Genomic DNA, 22435 nt, shown 5'->3' on the forward strand with positions numbered 1-22435 from the left:
TAGAGAGTAGAGTCTTCACCCTGTGGTGAGATCACCTTCCAAGGGACCTATAGACTTACCACCTGACTTATGTATTGTCCTGAGTGAGCTAGCCCTCTTTCTCAATAGGAAAAAAATACTTTGTTGCTGCAGAGTCAAGCAATCCTACTTCTGGTAAGCCCCCTCGTCTTATTCAGTCAGTCAATTAGGATTTATTTAGCACTTACTATATTCAGAAATTGTGCTAAACCCTCGACCTATATATAATGCTCTTATTTTTTTTTCTTAGAAGGAAAACTATTTGATGTAATCTGAGATCTATCTTCTTTACATCTAAATTCTGAATAACAAACCAAAACAGTACAAGGCAAAACCAAGTGTTCTCTTCTATATCACAGCTCTGCTTATACACACTCTGTGGTTGTAACTTTTTATTAGTTTCAAAACTCTTCTATTTTATCCAGAAACTTGGCATTGTCTGGGAACCCCCCTCTTTTCTCTCCAGGACTCTTAATCCATGAATTTATTGTTCAGGGTCTCCTTATTAATATTCAGGAACTTGGATCTTAGAATTCCTCAGGTCTATATTAAAACATTTCTAAAAACTCCAATGTTCAGTCAAAAATATTTAGCTAAATGAGGTAATGTAAACACAGTACTTTACAAACTTCAAGACACTATTACAATATATCCATTGGCCCATTTCATCTATAATCTCTGAAAAATGGCAAAGTGGACTGAGGCTTTCTTTAAAGTATATGAATAGAGTCTAGTTATATTCTATAACAAAGTGCTAAGCCTGGAGTCAGGAAAATCCATCTTTATAGATTTAATTCTGGCCTCAGACTTTTACTAGATGTGTGACCCTGGGCAGGTCACTTCACCCTGTTTGCCTCAGTTTCCTCATCTGTAAAAGATATAAAAGAAAAAAATGGCAGATTAATCCAGTATCTTTGCCAGGCAAATGAGGTCACAAAGAATCATACACAACTCAAAAAATTGAAAAACAACAACAAAAATATTCTGTTACAATAGATATTTTGACTTAAAAGATTAAGGTCCTGGGAACTGCAGGCAAACACTAGGCTTCTAAGGCACTTTCATCTAATATAGAAACCTGCTCTCTTAAACATCATTTATAGGATTTATATAGGGTGACACAGAATCTTAAGGGATTATTGGTCAACCTAGGAGAGACACCATAATATGAATAGCCATCACTAAGGTGTCCAATTTAATATTGGTTTAGAGTCTGAATTATTCTAAAATTAGAAAATCCTCTTGGATAAAGTCTAGGTATTTAACCCTAATTCTTTATAATTGGCAAAATTGTCAAGTAATCCCCACTCCTCTGATGCACATGTGATGTTTTTTCTTCAATCCAATTCAACTGATTCAGTGAAAAGGGTACTACAAGATGATCTGTTCCATGACCTGAGGTAAAAACCATATCCCAAGCATTGTGCTTAAATGGGTTCATACAAAGGCAGACACAAAATAATCCCTGTTCTCTCAGAATTTATATTCTGCTAGTTGTTGTGGCAGAGAGAGATAAGGGAATACCAAAAAAATGCAAATTAATTGCATGGAAGTATAAGTAGAATCGAATTAAGAACTAGGCCACTGGGAAGGACTTGATGTAGGAAATGATATTTGAGGATACTCTGGAAGGAAACCAAAAATGAAAAGAAAATTCATTCTACACATGGTTGATGTCTTTTTTGAAATCAGAGACATGGAAGATGGATCATGGATGAAGAAGAGCATATAGGTCAGAATGATCAGAATGTAGGAGAGGGCACAATTTAACCATGGAACTAAATGTGGAAGGCTTTACATGTCATGCAGAGAAATTGGTATTTTATTATTTTAGAAGTAGTAGAGAGACAGTGAAGCTTCTTCAGAAAGGGAGTGAGATGGTCAAGGTTGTACTTTAAGAATAGCAATTTATGCTATCCGATGCAGTAGTCTTTCCTGCCTACCATTTCCACAACTGCTAGTGCCTTCTTCTCAAAAGGCTTCTTCTGTCTACTCTGTATGTATCTTGTACTTTAAGAACATGATTTTCTTCAGTTAGAATGTAAACTCTTTAAGCGCAGCAACTGTTTCACATTTGTTTTTATGCCCTCAGTCCTTAGTATCATTTCTGACATAGTTACATTGTTTAATAAATGTGTTGATTGATTAATAATTGTATTGAAGATATATTGGAGAAAGGAGACACAAGTGACAGGAAGACCTGTTGGGGGCTGTAGCAATAGTCCAGGCTGGAGATAGTAAGAGCCTGAATTATGGGACTGGCCAAGGAGACAGATGAAAGAAATGTTGTAAAAGTGGAAGTGACAGGGTTTGGTAGCTGAATAAGAATGGGTTAGAGGGAGGAGTGAGAAGTTGAAGATGGCTCTTATGTTGAAACTTCATGTAAGTAGGATGATTGGTCCTTCCACCAAAAAAAAAAAAAAAAAAAAAGAATATTCAGAATATAGAAAGATCTGAGGTGAAGGATGCTGTGGATGAAGTTGTCACTTGAGCTTTTTGGTAGTCCATCTTGTAGGTTAAAACAGAATCAATGGGCATAAACATGACCTGGGACTTGGAATGCCTGTTTTTTGTTTGTTTGTTTGTTTGTTTTGTTTAATTGAAAGGAAATTGAAGCTAATTGGATAGAGTACTGTATCTGGAGTTGGGAAGATCTAAATCACCAGACTCAGAATGTATCTCTAAGGTTATACCATGATAAAATTTAAGTTCCTCCTGGGAAAAGACAATCTTTTATTTTTGTTTCTAATATCTAGTACAATGCTTTCATTATATAACTTGCATACTTACTAAGTATCTGTTGAATTAGATTAAATTGAACTGAGTTTGAACCAGATAATTTCATTCATATATGTATATAATGTGTATGGTATATATTTTATATAGTAAATATGTACATATAATATATATGTATGTGTTTATATGCATATGCATGTGTATGTATGTAGTCATGTATGCACATTTGTATATGTGTGAGTAAAGTATATATGTATATATACAGATAGATATATTTATATAGATGTATGTATATATACATATGTATGTATATGTATAATATATGCAGATAGAGATAGGGATGTATACACACATACATATATTTTATATATTGCATATACACAATTATAATCTGTATATTTGTCTATCTCTCTCTCTCTTTATATAATCATTACCATTCCTTTTTTTTTTCCTCTCAGAAATAGCAGACAAAATCTACAATCTCTTCAATGGCTATACCAGTGGGAAGGAACAACAGACTGCATATAACACCCTCTTAGATCTGGGCTCTCCAAGCCTCCATCGAGTCCTCTATCATTATAATCAACATTACGAGAGTTTTGGAGAATTCACTTGGAGATGTGAGGATGAATTAGGCCCCAGGTAATTGGTAAATTGCATGGTCTGGTTTAAATCTCTTAGACCCTTTCAAGTTTAATGATTCCAATAATCTATAGATAATCTAGTCATGAATTTTCACCATGAGCTTTCCTGGGTAAGCTTAGTTGCTCAGAAAAGTGAATCCTCACCTTTTACTCTGTGCTGTCAACCTCGGTTCTGTTCAAACATGATTTGATTAGTCTAGTCCAGTACACACTCTCTAAGCTCCCAAAATACCTGTGCCCTTAACCTGGAGAATGTGCCTCTAACTGAGTTCTAAAAGATGCTTTAGGTGGTTGCTTTACTAATGGTGAAAGCAGCTGAGCCAAAATATTTATTTCCTGGATGGGATTTAGGAAGATTGGAATAGAAAATTCATCAGATAGCCCTTCTTTGTTGCCTTAAGGAAAATGAGGGCTTTAGAAAGTCTAAAAACATATTTCATTCTTTATAAGATAGGCATATAGAGTACATATGTATTCCTCATGAATTTGTTATATTCCTTAACCAACACTCCACAAGGTGAATAGACAAATCAGGTTTAGAGTCTAGAATTCCTCTTATTCACTCTTTGGCAACTAAACCAAGAGCCATAGAAGCTATCAGTTTTATTTTATCTCATTTGCTTTTCTTTCAACAAGATTAACTGAATCTAGTAATTTCATCATCCATCATGTTCTGGAAAGACAAGGATCCATGACATTTATTTTTCTTATTTTCTCATTTTTTTTATATAGAAAGAAGGGAGGTTTTTGTTTTTATTTTGTTTTGTTTTGTAAAAGTATGCTTATCTTTCTGAAATAAAATTATTGTCTTTGCTTGGCAGTCACTTGTCTCAGAAATCAGTTTGTATTTCTAGAAATGACCTCCTAGAGCTTCGTTTCTCCTTCATCATGAAGATTAGTAACATTCTGAAATGGCCTTAATGTCCTCGGAATTTAGGGGAAAATGCAGGAAACATGTTGGCTTTGTGACCTGAGGCATTCCTTGGAAGAACAGGATTTTTTTTGCTTGTTTCTTCCAGAATGTAGGGAGATCAAGACTTAAGGGAAAATGGGAAATAAATATGTAATAAAAGAACACTGAATTGTTAGCATAATTGTAGTTTCAGTATGATAAAGTTCTGACCTACATTAATTATTTTTGGAAAACAATTAGCAGTGCAAAAGAACAATATCAAGTATGAGTTCATCCGTTTCCTTCTTTGGGAAAGAAAATAGATATTTTCCCTTTTCTAGCACTTGAAAATGATGTAGAAATCCACCCCTCCAGCTTTTTCCCTCCCAATAAGTCATTGGTGATGAAGGGAAATATGTTTGGAGAGGTTAAAGAAGTTCACCAAAGTCCTTGGTGATGACAAATTGGAAACTTGACATCCTCTCAACCAGGCAGTTCAGCCAAACAGCAAAGGACAATAGGTAAGGGAGAAATGGTTTGTGGGTGATAGCACTGAGGCAGAAGGCAAAGTGCTTATTTGATTTTCTTTTGACCCAACTTTGAAGTCTGAGATGACTGTTACTGCCCTTCCTATGACCCCACATCACTCTCTCAGCCCAGAAATCACTTTCCTAGCATGACACCTTTGCTCCCACATTATCTCTGGGAGATAGCTTCCTATCACAGTCTCTTTGGAATGGAGTGACATCACCCTTGGTGACATTGGTTGCCATAGTGGGAAAAAAAAACTGAGCAAAAACAGTCATATGTTTAGAGCTGGGGAATATATATATATATATATATATATATATATATATTCTTTTTAGGAAGGAATATAGTCATGCTTGTGTCAATTTATTAAGTCTTTGTATAGTTTGAATTCTCCTTTCTTTCTTTCTTTCTTTTTTTTTTTTTTTGGTGAGATTGTTGGGTTGAAGTGACTTATCTAGGGTCACACATCTAGTAAGTATTAATTGTCTGAGGCTGGATTTGAAAGTAGGTCTTCCTGACTTCAGGGCTGGTTCTCTATTCACCATGCCATCTAGTTGTACCATGGATAGTTCTAATTATAAGAATTTTTTTTAGTTATATCAAATCTAAATTTATTTCTTCTGATTACTCCTATTTCTGCCCTGTGGAATCAACCAAAACATATCAATCTGTCTTCTAGGGAAAATAAAATCTTTTAAGCAACATTCATATGTCATGGTTTCTTGCTTCTCACCATTATAGTAACCTTATTCCAAAAGTTCCACCTTTGGAATTCTACCTCCTCAAAATCCCTTGTATAATGAGACTCTAAAAATGGACATCATGTTTCAGCTATGGTCTGACCAGTACTGAGTACAGCAAGACCCACATGTCTCAGTTTGGACGGAGGACTAGTCAGGAAAGTCTAGATTAGTTCTATTAATTCAACTTGTTGAATTCAGCAAACAATAATGAAGTATCTACTATGGCAAAGCCATGGGACATTTACAAAGGTAGGGAATCAACACGTCCTAGGTATTGTGCACAAACTGAGTAAAAATACATACAGACAGGAGAGTGCAGAATTAAATCAGTTGATTTCCTAAGTTAATAGGAGTTGAAATCCTAATTGATAGGAGTTTAGTCTGGGTAAAATTGGAAGGGAAGAATTATGAAAGACAGCCTGGAACCAATTTGTGAAGAGCACCAAGAATAACACTTGAAAGTTTATACTTTATCATGTAAACAAAAAGGAGCCACTGAATATGGCCAAAGGGAATCCAGACTCTTCTTGTCTTATCTGCCATATTGTACAGTTTTCATTACATTAGGCTTTCAGTTCTCATTACCTTCATACCTGATATATACATGTATATATACATATATATATATATATATATATATTACAAACTATTTTTGAGTCATGTTTTCACTAGCATGTGTCTGTGCAGAATTGTTTTTCTTTTCTTTTTTAAAAATTATTTGTTTGGGAGCAACTAGGTGGCTCAGTGGATAGAGCACTAGCTCTGAAGTCAGGAGAATCTGAGTTCAAATCTGGTCTCAGACACTTAACACTTCCTAGCTATGTAATCCTAGGCAAGTCACTTAATCCCAATATCCTCGGGGTGTGGCAGGGAACTAAATACAAAATAGGAAAAAAACTACAGAAAAGGAAAATTAAAAACAATATTTTTATTGACCCAGTAGAACTTCAGGGAGGATTTAAAATATGTAACAATAAATTTCATTTTCAGGAAAGTGCATCTAATAATAGAATAATGTTCATGACTATCAAACTTTTTTTTTTTTTTGCTTCTTGTATGTTATGCTTTTGTTCTGTGTTGGACACTTTTTACTTTATTCTTTTTTTCCCCTTTCATCCCCTCCCCCCACCTCAAGCCAACTACAGTTAAGCACAGGTTTATTTACACACACACACACACACACACACACTTATATTCACACCCATGCCCACCCAATACATATATCTCTATACATATACCTATATGTATGTATATATATGTATATATATATGCATTTACATATATAGATATACCTCTAAAACAATATTAATATGGCTGACATGTAATACAGATTTCTCTCTTGATTGAATCTTTAAGTTTTGACTTTGTTTGAGATCAATGATCAGCAATGATTACTAGCCCTAGTTCTTTTCCTTAATAAATTCTGCTTGTGATCCTTGTTATAGTGTTTTGAATATCTCTTATTTCTTATCCCTGCTCATAAGGTATTTTTGAACCCAGGACTTTATATTTATCTCTTCTTATTGGATTAAATTTTGTCACTTGTCAAGGTCCTTTTAGATCTCAGTTCTCTCATCTAATCTGTTAGCTGTTCTTCCTAGTTTTATTTTGTCCATGAGTTTGATATCCATGCCATAGGGACTATTGGATGAGACAGTGGATAGAGCCCCCATGTCTGGAAACAGGAAGATCTGAGTCCAAATGCAGTTTAGGCATTTGCTAGTTATATAATCCTGGGTAATTCATTTAATATCTGCCTCCATTCTTTATCTGTAAAATGGGGATAAAAATAGCATCTATTTCACTGGGGTGTTGTAAGGATCAAATGAGATAATAATTGTAAAACATTTTGTACAATGCCTGACATATAATAAAACACTATATAAATGTTAGAAATTCTTATTCATGTTCTTATTCTTATTATGTGACATTTCATCTAAATCATTGATGAAAATGCTTAACATAAAAATGCTGCGGGCCGAGTCCAAGAAAACTTCACTGGAAACTTCTATCTGGGTAAACATCAATCCATTATTTAAAACTCAAAGAGCTTAGACAGTTAACCAGTCCTTTACCCACCTAATAGTACTATTATTCTTCCAACTTCTTTTTTCCCATCCTGTTCCAATGGATTTTAGAAAAAATTGCACCAAATAACTTTTTGAAATCCAACTATGTCTATACCTCTTTGTCCTGTTTTTTTCCTGAATATTTAAAAAAAAATGTCATTGATCAAATGATTTGTTCTTGATGTTAGCTTAAAGAGATCATTTTCCTCTTAAGTCCTCAAAATAAATTCTTTTTCCATTCTATAATTATTCCAAAAATCCAAATTCCATGTATAGTTTGAAAAAAAAATTCCATTCTGGTAACTTGCTATAACATTCACCTATCTTGATTCTTTAAAAAAAATACTGAGAATGGCTTATTAATTACATTCATAAATTTCTTCATTATCACAGAATGGAGCTTAATAAGATCTGGTAGCTTGAAGTCACAGAGATCTGTTCTGGTATTTCAATTACTTCTCTTCCCCCATGTATTCTATTATATAGAACTCCTAGGCGGATCTTTTATTGGACCAAGGAAAGAACTAAAAAAGGAAGGAAGAGTGGGAACACTCCCTTTATAACTCTATCAAGTTAGATGCCATAGATAATAGTTATAACATAGAAACAAAGAATGTCAGCAAAGATACAGGAACATAAATGAATAGAATGTAGGCAATAAATAAAATAATCAAGGATCTCAAATGAGGAAGCAAACTTGAATTTGTAGATCACTGAATCATGAATAGAATAGAATACTAGGAAGATGTTATATTATTCAACAATCTAACAAACAGATCTAAGTTTGGGGGTATACCAAGAAGAAATATGCACATGAGGTAAAGAACAACTTGTTGAAGATCATGAGTAAGGGGAGAAACAAAAGTGGCATGGTTATGGTGCATATTTTAAGACCCCAGCTTCCACTTTCTCCAAATAGGATCTTGCAACTGAATGTGTGAGTCACAAAATTATGATTTATTATCAGTAAAGATTTGATTTGTACACCTCTTTTATATAGCTATATACCCTGGGATTGCATAAAAACTGTCAGGTGGAAAAGGGTCATGAGTGGAAACAGTTTAAGAAACCCAGTCATAGACCACCTGGACAGGAAAAAGAAATAGACAAATTAGTATATCACAAGCATATCCATAGTATGGTGTAATGGCAGAAGTTAGAATTCTCTTTGTGGAAAAAAGTAGAAAAGCTAATAAATTCTTCACATCCTTAATGATTCTTTTTTTTTTTTTTTCATTCTTTCAAAAGATGGAAGTAATGGCTTGGAGAATTATAATCTCCAACATGATTCTGCCTACCAAAGAAATATAGGAAGATTGGGGGCAAATTAAATTCTCTCTCTTAGAATGTGTGATAAATTCTAGCATAATCCAACATGCGCATTAAACTTGGAGAGAGTTGATTTAAACAAATTTAGAGAAAATTGGTAGGATTGTATAGGTTAAAATTCTACAGAGGAAATCATCTCCAGAGAAGCTGTCAACACTGAAATTAAGCAGATGCAATCCAAAACAATTCTAATAATGGAAAGGGGAGGAGATCTGTCTAAAAAGACTGAAGTGATTGTACAGAGAATTCATCAACTAATTTAGTTTGAGAAAAAAAGACTAAAGGAATTGGAAACAAGGTTAGGTAGCATAGCTTGAATACAAAAGCATGATGCAGCTTTGCAAAAATAGCATCCAGAGAGTTAAAATTTACAATGAATTAAGCCTGATGAAGGAAACTAAGAATAACATAAATGATGTTGTTGAACAATGTTGAGGAAAAGTAAAGGATCAAAGAAGGGAGAGAATTGCTACTTAGCGGGGATGGAATGATATTAACAGATGATGGAAGGAAATACGGTGATGAAAACCTTGTTCTTGTTGTGTTATTTTTTATTGTTTGTTTATTTCTCTCCAAACAAGAATGATTTTGGGACTGGAAAAGTTGGAGAAGAAATTGGTTATAAGCAGTTAAAACCTGGGATAATTAAGTGAATAATAATAAACTTTGCTGTTAACAATGACATCATTATTAATACTATTTAATAATAACTGATATGTATTAAATATGCTAAGATTTGCAAAGTACTTTACATGTGCTATTTCATTTGATCCTTGATGTCATTTCTGTGAGGTAGATAATATTTACTTCATCATCTTATAAATTAGAAACTCAAGGTTTAAAGAGATTTAAATCGTCAAACCTAGATAAACTATCCTGGAGTATTAGGAAACATTGAAATCATCTTAATACTAAACCAAATACTAAACATTTATCAAACACCTCCTACATGCCAGGCACTGTGCTAAGCACTGGGGATCAACGTACCAAAAAAAAAAAAAAACAGTTCCTGCCCTCAAGGAGTTTATAATGTAATAAGAGATAATGGAGAACATGAGTAGTGATTTAGGACTAGTAAAGGATAAATGCCTTTATTTTATAAAAAGGAAAGGAATCCAATCTAGAAACTATAGCTAGTGAACTTCAGTTCCTGGGAAGATTACAAAAAAGGAATGGTTTGTGATTATCATAAGAAAAGAAATATCATTGAGAGTCATTGTGACCTTATTAAGAAGAAACCATGACATACTAATTTCATTTCCTATTTTTATGATTATTTGACTGGTGAGCCCAGATTCCAAAACAATAAACATCAGTAAAGAATTTGACAAAGTCTTTCAAAATTCCTTTATGGAGAAAATTGAGATTATGTAGTTTTAAAATGGCATCTTTAGGTAGATGTGGATGTAGTTAAATAACTAAAGAGCAGTTATTAATATCTAAATAACAACTTAGAGGGTGGTTTCTTGTGCCAGAATATATTCCTGATCTTTTCAGCATTTAATTCATCATGTATATAAATGAATAGCTGGTATTTGTCTCAAATTAAAGACAATGCAAAAGTAAGAGGGATAGTTAATACTTGGATAGAATCAAAAAAAAAAGTCTGTGTGCTAGAATGATGAACAAAATCAAATGAGATGAAGTGTCATGAAGATATGCAAAAGACATATATCTGGTTAAAAAGTTCAATTTCACAAGTATGAAATTGCAAGATATGGAGTACCAACTAAAAATCTAGAATTGTAAATTAGTATAAGTTCAGAGTGCCATAACCCCATTTCTACACTCTATTCCTTACAAAGGAAAAAAAAAAGAGAAAGAAAGGAAGGAAGGAAGGAAGGAAGGAAGGAAGGAAGGAAGGAAGGAAGGAAGGAAGGAAGGAAGGAAGAAGGAAGGAAGGAAGGAAAGAAGGAAGGAAGCAAAGTCCCATTTATAATACTATTCAACAATAATCTATTGCATTTGTAGAAATAGAATAGAAGGAACCTCAGGGGTATAGTATTCAACAATAATCTATTGCATTTGTAGAAATAGAATAGAAGGAACCTCAGGGGTATAGTGGCCCCTCAAGGCCAGCCTCATTCACTTTATAGATGGCTCATTTGTTTAGTCCTGGGCCCCATTTCTGTTAAAAGATAGTGTTGGTCTAAAGAGGGAAACCAGGAAGGTATGAAGGCTCAATACTGTTCCATATAATGTTGATAGAAGGAATTGAATATATTTAGTGAGGAAAAGAAGAAAGACCTGGAATATGGAGTGCTATAATGTGGTAGAAGAATTCAATTTGATCTGACTTGGACAAGAAAAGAGAACTAGGTATGATTTTTGTTCAGTGTAAGAACAAGAAAAACCTAAATATTGCTAAATATTAGCTTTCCTAAAATTGAGAGGTTGTCCTCAGAAGATTCCCACTTAATAGAGGTATTTAATTAAAGGCTGAACAAACAATTATTGAATAAATTGTAGAAAGGACTAGTAGTCAGGTATAGTTACACTAAATGACCTCAGATTTTTCTTTCAGCTCCCATTTTTTGTGATTATTCTCTGAATAATACCATCTTCAATCTGACACTTTCCTATCTATTCCAAACTGTGGTCTCCTTCCTTCCTGAGCTTCCTTTAACTGTCAGCTTAACTGTAAAATAGTGCTAACCATTGAGAGAAGTGATCCTCTTATTTTTTTGTATTTCTTATCCTGACTCAATGAATTGGAGGATTTGAGATCTAAGCACTTATTGTATTGTATTAGGTATATTCCATAAGGATTTAACAGAAAAAAAGATTGGCTTTATAGAAAAATAAATGCTTCCATAAAGATTGATGGAGCTTAGTCTAGTTTTATTGCATAGTACTCCAGGAAGTTTCCCCTATGATCATCTCTCCTCAAGGAAGTTTCATTGATCATTTTTTTCTTTTAATTTTGAGGAAGACTAAAAGCATACTACTTTGAGGCCTATGGAATTATGCTACTCAACTTTATTCTTCCTTCATTAAGGGTGATGTCCCACCACTAATATACTTTCTCTGATTCCAGAAACTTAATACTAGATGGCAGAGAAAATTCTAGTTATTTAAATCGGAGGATTAAATGATGTTAATATAGCCTTCTACCTAACCCTCAAGGGTATATAGGGGAAGAAGTCTTGGAAAGCTAATGAGATAAAAGGTCCAAAGAGATGTTTTTTTTGAAAAGATAGTAATTTGTGTGAGACAGTCAGATCATTGTGCTTATACTTATTTTTCTTTCATTACAATTTACTGTTTTATCATCTGTATCATTGAATCCACAAGCAGCTTTACATCCAGCTCAATGCCTTTATTCAAAATTAAAAACTACTGAAATGGGATAACTATCACTCCAGAGGTTTTGTTTGTTTTATTATTTTTTTTTCTTGTGGAAGGAAAAAAAAATCATAGCATAAAAAAAAAAAACTTGGTTACTTGAATTTTTTAATGTCTTTCTGAATTGACTGATTATTCAATCCAAACCTGTTTTCATTCATGGACATAAATAATCTGTTCTCTTACAGATTAAGACATTCATTAATTTTTTGCCATTGAAAACCAATCACTCACTATTTCTTTCGGATATATGTTTGTGTGCATGTGTGTAATTCATATTACTTCTCTCTTTCATTATTTCATTTTGTTTCTCTCTCTCCTTTTTTTCTATTACACCACATTGCCATTCTCTTTTATTCATCTTCAGCACTTCTATCCTCTTGCTCTATGCTTTATGCTTTGTCTTCTTGTCTCTAAATGACTCACCAATATATCATCTTCATGTCTGACCCACAGGAAAGCTGGACTCATCCTCTCCCAACTTGGCGACCTCAGCAACTGGTGCAATGGCCTCCTCCAGGAACCCAAGATAAGCTTACAACGCACCTCACTCAAGTACTTGGCCTGCCGCTATCGGGAGATCAAGCCTTATGGACTGGAGTGGTCCGAGCTTAGCCGAGACCTCAAGAAAACCTGTGAGGAGCAAACACTCAGTGTCCTGTACAATGATTATGGGGATAACAAAGATAACTAGAGCTTCAAGAGACCTGCAGGGCAAGACTGAACAGGAGGGAGGAAGGGCTTTCTGGTTGGTTTCTTAATTAAACTTTTTTTTTTCTAATGGACTACTGAAACCTCCAAAGGCAAAATAATGTAAACCAGGGAGATATGTTGACTGCTCTCTGCAGGACTTCTTTGGTATAAAATTCTTCTTCAGCATGACATTGTCAGCCTGAGGTTTCATATGATACTCTTTTCCTTTGAGGGATTTCTTTAAAATTTTTATTGTTGCTGTTGATTTGTTTCTCTCACTTTTCTAAGAGTTTCATCAAACTGCTCTATGCTTCAGGTGAAAAACCTATCATGCACAAGCTTTCCTTTCTCCATCTGTATGAAGCCTATGCTCCTCACTCTGTCTCCCTCCCATTTCACATTCAGAGGAATATACTCAGAAGAAGGGCTGAGACTTCAATCCATTAGACTTACCAAGCATATAAAGTCTCTAGTGTGGTACAGAAGTGTTAACTATGACAAAAAATAGGTTGAATTCACCCACCATGGAGCTCCTGATTTTCACAAAGGTGCCAACGGAGTGAGAGTGGGACACATAATAGCCACCTCCTTCATCCCTGTTCATTCCTGGTTAAACAGATTATAAGTGAGCCATACCTATAGAATTGGGGTTGAACCAAAAAGAAACCTCATCTGGAGGGAGGGCTTTTGCCCCTTTTTCTTTTTATTTCCTCTGTCTCGTGGATACATTAGGAATTTTAAGGGTCTTTCTCTTTCAAGGTGAAAACTGCCATCATTTTCATGTATCATATATAGAAAGAGATCTTCAAAAATTTCCAGAACTTCTGGTCATTTTTTTTCTGCATCCAAGAAGGACTAAAAGTAAATGCCCTTGTTCAAGGGGATCTTTTTTTCCCCCAATTCCCTGGTAAGGGGGAAGTGAAGTCTCTACTTTCTCCCCCTTCAGATAGATTTTCTTCTCTGTGAAATTATGCCTTTTCCACAAGGGAAGAAAAGTTGAGGCAAAAAAACAATTTGACTTCTCTTGATTATCTCCAGCCTGAATCTTTACAAGCCAGAGATAAATCTATTTTGTTTTGGCATTTTGTCCATAGAAGATCAAATTACCAGGTTCTCCTTAGTCTCTTCACCATGCCCATTCCTATGTATAGGCACTGTGTTCACCTGATAATCATCATTGGATTCCTTTATGTTGGCGTTTTAGCTTGCAAAGTGCTCATAAGAAACTCCTGCTATCCCCCCCACACACACACACACTAATCTTGTTATATTATTCAGCTAATCTTGCAATTATTTTTTTTTCATGACCCTTCACGGGTTAGGAACTCCAGTGAAAGTGTCCTCCCCACTGCAAATTGAGGCTAGGTAGTCTAGAAATGCATTGTGCAAGTTCAAGGGTTGTCATGCTGTCTATAATAATGGGTTTTACTGTGCATTTTCACCAGTGACCCCATAAGAAGAAATTCAGTTTATTTTGTCTCCTTCAGGTACCACCCCAAATGTTCAAGTCTACTTCAAGCTTCACTGCCTTTCACTATCTTGCTCTTTATTTGAAAAAACAAAAGGGATATGGGGAGAGGAGTAGAAGTTTGATGAGGTTCAGAATTGAATTAAGCTAGACTTTCACTTTTGTGAGAGCAGTTGAGGAGATGTGTTCACTCACCCTCCAAATTTGAAATCCAGGTGATTCTCGAAATCTGTTCCACACAGGGTGATTCTCAGGGGATTACCACAGCTTTCATGGAGATCAGCCCAAGACTTATCTTCTAGGTAATGTTCTCCTGAGGCTCCTTAGGAGGGACATCATTAGTCCTCCCTCATTTCACCACTCATGAATATGTGTCATTGTTCTGGTGGCACCAGCCCTATAGGTAGTTTTATGATTGCACTTATATATCTTTAATTTGAATTTAAGCTGGCCCTTTCTTCTTTAAAGGGAAGCCCATGAAAAGGGGGAATTTGCATTCTGTGTTCAAAGAAATAAATGTGTCATCCCTTGTGTTTTCTGAAAGCCAGCCTTCCACCTCTACATGGGGAACAGAGCTGGCTCTTACTCTAGTGGATCTATTTGGGGGATCTCTGAGAATCTATTACCATGGCTAACAGAGGACTCTATTCATTAGCACTTCTCCTACATCAGTACACAACCCTAAGGTGAAATGCTGAGGTTTTTACAAGATCCATCTTTTTACTTGCTCGCTCATCAAAGATTTCTGATGAGAGTAACTTAATATTTAATTAATAATAATAGTAATAAAAAGTAGGCATGAGAGCAGAATTGGGGTGGGATGAGGGAATTGTCTTTGCAGTGGCTCACTGGCTTTGCCTCCTTTTCCTCTGGAAAAAAAAATGTTTGAATGCTAACACCAGTACCTCCCCACCTTGCAATGAGTATACTGATGGGCCTTGGAGAAAAGTGAATTATATCATTATCCTGGAATTTTGTCCTTTCTCTGCTTTTGATTTAGATGTATTGCCTTCCTCCCTTTCTGTTTCTTCCTTTCTTTCCCCCCTTTATATATATTCCTTGTCTCTGATTGCCTTCCTTCTTTTTTCATCCTCTCTCATTCTCCTTTTTCCCTACTTGCTTTCTAGCCCATTCTTCCCTAAATAGCCTTCTTCATTTTATTTTCACAATCCTTTCTTTTAATGAGTGTCCATAGAATCCCCTTATTCTATTTCCTTCTACTCCATCCCTATGCTTTTCTCTTTACCTTGGTCTTGGTCCCATGCTATCACCATTGACCCTCAAGATATAAAAGAGGGTCCTAAAAGAACAGGGGCATCCTTAGGACAGATGAGCAATATTGTTGGAGTATAGTCCTATCATCACTCGCTGGCATGCAATGAAGTTGCTGTAAGGATTCCCTTATAGCTAGAAATTGATAGTGGTACCTTTTTCAGTGTTAAGTCTCCCAAACTAATCAGACTTTTAAGGAGCTCCTTTCCCCCCCTCTCCTCTCTAACTGTTTTCTCCTGTTCTCTCCTTTCCTCTTCTCCCCTTTTCCAGATTGCCAAACTAATCAGTCCTTTGGAAGTTCCCTTTCTTTCCCACCTCTCCCCCTTTCTTTCCCACTTCCCTTCCACAGGGGAAGATGTTCTCATAAACCAAACTTCTTCTGGTGTTCCCCCTTGAAGCAAACATGTATCACTCTCTAATAGCCTCATGATTTTTAACTCACCATTCAGTTATTTTCTTTGGAGATTGGTCCATTCACTATTTTTTGGTTAATGACTGAAAACCACCACTACACTTCTTGCTATTCAGATGATCTATTAAGAAAAATAGTGTGAGAAATATCCTTACTGCTGTAGATGGGATGAAAGAACACCATGTGACCAACTTCAGGTATTACAGTATTACTTAAAAAAATATTGTACAATTGTTTTAAAAAAATATGAAAAAAGTTAACTAAATATTAAACAAAGCTGTTAGTATTTGTTTGTTGTGTGAATTTGTATGTCTACTCTAAAAGACTGGGAAATAAGATAACTCTTTGGTTTTTGATTCTTACAATTAATTTTTCTTGGGGGAGTGGAATGGATAAGTAGGGGTACCAGTTGCACAATGTTAACTGTTCAAGGGACTTCTAATGAGGATCTTTCTTCCACTGATTCTAGGTAGCACCTATTCTGCAATTTATAATCTTAAGGAACTGCCTTCAAACCTTGAGAGTTTAAATGACTTTCCCTGGCTCTTACAGCCATAAGAGATAGGGTTTGAACTTGGGTTTTCCTGCTTCCAAGGCCAGTTCTCTATCTACAACCTAAGGACACCACAACTTTCTCTCTTTTTATACAGAACATTCCTAATATCTGTCCATTAGATCATTCTTCACTTTGAAATTACCACCGAGTTGTTTATGATCAGGATATTGAAAAGAAGTCTGGTGATAATTATATTGTAACCCAAATAGTGGCAGAAGTTTAAATTGTTTAACCTCGAAGCAATAGTTGCCAAAGGAACTTCCTGTAGTCCCTCATCACAGAAATACTAAACCCTGACTAAGGAAGAGAGAAAACAGAGTTCTGTTAGCAAGTCCATTATAGGCCATTCTCTCATACAAAGACTTTCTGGAAGAATGCCCAGTGAAAGTTTTTACTTACCTCTCTACAATAAAAGTGCAATAAAAGCTGTCAGTCTTCATAAAATCTGATTAGGTAAACTCAGGTAAGTGACTTAGAATTTTCAAATTAAACATCTTTACTAAAGTAATACTTAAGTAATAAATGCTACTATTCAGTGCAACAATCATTTATAATCATTGTGCTATACAAAAGTGAATAAAAAAGTATATTCTTCCTTCTAGGAATTTACATTATATACACCCTTGTTTAAAAGAGTAGTCCATAGCTTCTCAAAAGATTTTTCAGAGAAAAACAAGCTCTGGAAGCTTTCATTATGAGCAACAAACATTTATTAAATGCCTACTGTGGTCTTGGCATTGTGCTAAAGTTCTTTACAAATATCTATACTTTACAAATACAAATACAAAAATACATATTGATTTGATCCTGATAACAATCCTGTTTAATAGATTTGATGAAACTGAAGCAGACAGAAAGTAAATGACTTTCCTAGTAGATGTTCTAGGTAAAAAGTATCTGAAATTGAATCTGAACTCAGGATTTCAGGTCCAGAACTCTAATCTACTGGGCTACCTCACAGGCTAAGCACAGTTCTAAGTTCTAGATATAAAATAAAGCAAAATGCACACATATACACACACAAACAAAATCAGTTCAGACTCTGAGGGAGCTCATCGTGTTATTGGGGGAGAGATAGTGCCAATAAATATATACAAACAATATATACACAAGATACTCTGAAAGTAACCACAGAGAGAAGGCATTATGTTTTAAGAAGGAGGATTCAAGCAGAAGACGGGTTTTGGTTGAATCTTGAAGGAAAACAGGGAAATCAAGAAGAAGAATTGGAGATGATGAATATTCCTGGAATGGGGGACAACCAATGAAAAGGCATAAATGGAAAGATGGAAGAAGACCAATATTATTGGATCTTGGAGTATGTAAAGGAGGAAAAAGATTGGGAAGATGGGAAGGATAGAGATGCTTAGAATATTAAAGATAAACAGATCTCATATTTGATTCTAATTGTAATAGGGAGTCAGTAGAGTTGACTGAATGGGTGAGATGACATGGTCAGACCTACAGTTTAAGGTTATTCTATTAGCTAAATGGAGAATAGACTGGAATGGAGATAAATTTGAGGTAGGAGACGTAAAAGAAGTCTATTCCCATAGTTTAAAAATTGAGGTGCTGAGAGCCTGAATGTGTGACAAATGTATGAGAAGGGAAGACAGAGAGATACATCAATCGAGTGGTAGATAAAGAGATAGATAGATAGATAGACAGATAGATAGATGTGAATCATTATGTGGAGGTAGCAATGACTTAACAACATATTGCGCATGTGAGTTAGTGCAGGTGAGATATTGAGCATCACATTGTATTCTCTTATTTCTGCCTTTTAGTTTTTCTGGTTTCTTTCAATATCCAACTAAAATCCTAACTCCTGTAGAACTTTTCTCAGAAAAACAAAGTTACAAATGTTTTTCCTTCTTAGATTGTCTTCCATTTAGTTTCTATATAATGTGTATGTACTTAACTATACACATATTAATTTCTTCATTAGAATGAAAACTCTGAGGGCAAGGATGATTTGGATCTTTTGCATCTCTAATGTTTAGCTCAGAAATGGTTAATAAATATATATTGATTGACTGTGATAATAAGGTGGCCCTTCTTTCCGGCAGCTCTACATATATCCAAGATATATTCTATCCAGTGTCTTAGCTCCTTCTGAAAGAGACTCCACCCCTGGAAGTTCCATTTATATTATGCCCGGGGATATGAGATGAGAGAGTGAATGACATAATAAAAGATGCTTAAGTGTAAAAATTACTGAACACCATGTTACAGAGTTGCATTGTGGCAAGGGCAGGACTTACATGCAGATGTTCTGAATTTTGAAATCTTTTCACATTGCCATCATAGGTACACGGACTCTGACAGCAGAGAACTTGGATTCAGAGCCTTCTGGGAACAACTTGCTATCTGTATAAGTATCAATATCATCTCTTAATCTCCCTGTGCCTCAGTTCCCTCAAATACAAAATGAACGGATTTGGCTGGATTGCCTTTCTGTTTTTTTCCTAATTCTAGATCTAAGATCATATGATAGGTATAATCATTTAGTTATATTTGTTTATCCCTACCCTATGGATACCTTTTTCTTTGCTATACCTTGTCCCCTTCTCCTACATACTATCTCTCCAAATGGGTAAGTAGTCATCTTAAACTTCTTTGTATAGTTGTTTGTTATTTAAAATGCAAAGGATCCCACTGCCCTGTCACCCTATCGCCCTAAATGATAAGATTATTTGCTATCCCCCTTATGATCTGTCTTTTACCTTGGATGATTCTTCCTTCATCTTTTCTCTCCCACTCAACCACAACTTTATGAGCTAATTAGACAACTCATACCAACAAAGAAAAAGACTTCTAGAGATACTTGCAGGAGCTCTGATTTTGAAACATCTCAGTAGTGAAGGGGGATTCTCTGATTATTACCCTTTGCTGTGTTTGCTGAACTTTCCCTGAAATGGACCAGCTTTTGGAGTGATATCCATTCATTAAATAGACTCCCCTCTGTTTCAGGGGCTTGGGGATATGTCAGCTTTGTGCTTTCTTCTTTGGTTGTGTTTGAGGCTGCTCCTGGGTTGTCTTTGTTCTTTTCTCTGAGTTATGTGCTCATTTCTATTGGTTAAAAGGGCTCAATACAGAGAAAAATAACAGATTGTAGTCATGTATCATGACTCCTTCACATCAGTGCTTCCAGTCATATATCTTCCATCATCTCTCATCATCAAAACTAACATAAGACTTTAAGATAGGTTAAGTCCTTTGCCTATGAATATCTAACATCTGTCCTTACTTCCATCCATCCATCCATCTATCTCTTTACATTTAATCCTCACAACAACTTTGTGAGACAGGAGCTGTTACTGTCTCCATTTTACATAATGGGAAACTGAAGCTAAAAAAGGTCAAGTAGCTTGTCCAAGTTCATAGAGCTAGTAAATCGCTCAACCATATCTGAACTCAGATCTTCCAGCACTCTTAATCCCCTAACTGCCACATTTTTATTCCTCAAAACAGCCCTTTGAAATAGATGATGTTATTATCACTGTCTTACAGATGAGGAAGCTGAGACTCAGAAAAGTTAAGAATTTACTTATTTCTGCATGTTTAAAGAGATCATAAAAAGGGAAAAGGACCCACATGTGCAAGATTGTTTGTAGCATCTCTTTTTGTGATAGCAAGGAATTGGAAACTGAATAGATGCCTGTCAGTTGGGAAATGGCTGAATAAGTTATGGTATATGAATGTTATGGAATATTGTTGTATTATAAGCCATGTTGAGCAGGCTGATTTCAAAAAAGGTTTGGAAATACTTACATGAACTGGTCCTAAGTGAAGTGAGCATAACCAGGAAAATATTGTACACTTCAAAAGCAGAATTGTGTGATGAACCACTATGATAGATTTGGTTCTTTTCAGTGATTCAGTGATCCAAGGCAATCTCAATAAACTTTGTGTCCAGTGAGAGAACCATGGAGACTGAATATAAATCAACACATACTATTTTCATCTTTTTTTTTCTTGTGGTTTTTCTCTTTTGTTCTAATTTTTCTCTCTCAACATGATTCATATGGAAATATGTAAAAAATGAATGTGCATGTATAATCAAATGCTTTACATGTAACTGGGGAAAATAAAAATATAGTAATAAAAAATTTAACCAGGGTCACCACAGCTAATAAGTTTGGATCCAACTGAGTCCAAATCTAGGGCTCCCCTGTAAAGATTCTTTTTATATCAATTAATATTCACCTTATAAGACTATAGTGTGGCTTGAATGAGTGTGTTAAGTACTTTGCAAACTTAAAGTACTCTAGAAATACATTATTAACATTTCTATTATTATTATCCATTTCAAAAATGGATTGAGTCATCTCTAGAAATATTAGTTTTATTGTTATTATTTCTGAAATGAGTTATTTCTAGATGTGTTAGGTCCATATGTGACTCTAGTGGATAGTGTTTTATAACTATTGTATTGGAGCAATACACATCTATACATTCATATTTGTGAATTTGTTGCTACAGATAGAATAGAATGGATATATCTCTGGGATGCCTGAGCTCGATGAGCTTGCAAATGATTTCACAGAAAACTAGTTTGGGGGCTCTCAAAGTAAATCATTTTCCTTTATGCTAAATTTTGAAAGAAAAGGACTCTCTCTCTCTCTCTCTCTCTCTCTCTCTCTCTCTGTGTGTGTGTGTGTGTGTGTGTGTGTGTTGACTAATCACATATTTGGTCACTTAAAGAGTGGAGAATTCAAAGTCTTGTTTGTTTTCTCCATTATTGTGATAATCCTTCCTTAGATGGTAAAAATATGTTGGTTTATTTCAAGGATCAGTCTTCCATCACCAATACAGTTTGCTAATAGAAGACTATGTTGTTTGGGTTTTGTTTTCTATATATTTTGTGGGGCTGGGATGTTGAGGAGGAGGCAATTTCATTCCTAATATAGACCTCAGTTAACTGATAAAAATTCATCATGTGTCTACTTTATTTCAGACACTGTAGTAAGCACTCAAGATACAAAAACAGAAATACAACAGCCCCTGCCTCCAAGGAGCCTACATCCAAAATCCAAAATAGAAGGTTATTGAGGAAAAGATGATACTTATAGCTAGTAATCTAGAAAGCTTGATATGAAATGTAATATTTGTACACAATCTTTAGAGATAACCAGGGATTATAAAAAGTACAGTTGAAGAGGGAATATATATATTCCCTCTTTAACCATGATTTTTATAATGTGTATATGTATATGTATCTATATATTTATCTATATCTATCTATTTATATATATATATAATACCTTCTTTAACCGTGCTTTTTATTATGTGTGTATGTGTGTATGTATGTATGTATGTATACACACACACATACACACACTCAGACAATTGTATATGTTTAGTTGTGACTAACTCTTTGTGACCCCATTTGGAATTTTCTTGGCAAAGTTGTCCATTTTCTTCTTCAGATCATTTTTCAGGTGAGGAAACTGAGGCAGATAGGATTAAGTGACTTGCCCATGGTCATATATCTGGTAAGTATCTGAGACTACATTTTAACTCAGGAAGATGAGTCTTCCTACTTCCAGGCCCTACACTCTATCCACTGTGCTATACCACTGCACATTTTAGTCCTAAAGGATTAGTCTGCCATTACCTTAGGAACATAGCCATATGCTTGACCATAGTATCAATCAGATTCCAACTCAGGGCCTATCCAGTCAGGCAATGATATTTTTATAATATGATTATGTGGCCTGAGCT

General features: G+C 35.0%; 1 protein-coding gene across 4 annotated transcripts in view; it reads left to right on the forward strand.

Annotated features, from left to right (window-relative positions):
- ASTN1 (astrotactin 1) overlaps positions 1-16438 on the forward strand; it is a 508763-nt gene extending 492325 nt beyond the window's left edge. For all 4 annotated transcript variants that reach the window (XM_051998894.1, XM_051998895.1, XM_051998896.1 and 1 more), the window contains exons 22-23: positions 3213-3396; positions 12764-16438. In XM_051998894.1, the coding sequence (XP_051854854.1) occupies positions 3213-3396; positions 12764-13001 (422 nt within the window). In that variant the 3' untranslated portion in view covers positions 13002-16438. The remainder of the gene's footprint in view (positions 1-3212; positions 3397-12763) is intronic.
- Positions 16439-22435: the final 5997 nt, after the last annotated feature.

This window comes from Antechinus flavipes, chromosome 4 (genome assembly GCF_016432865.1).
Source record: "Antechinus flavipes isolate AdamAnt ecotype Samford, QLD, Australia chromosome 4, AdamAnt_v2, whole genome shotgun sequence".
Taxonomy (NCBI): domain Eukaryota; kingdom Metazoa; phylum Chordata; class Mammalia; order Dasyuromorphia; family Dasyuridae; genus Antechinus; species Antechinus flavipes.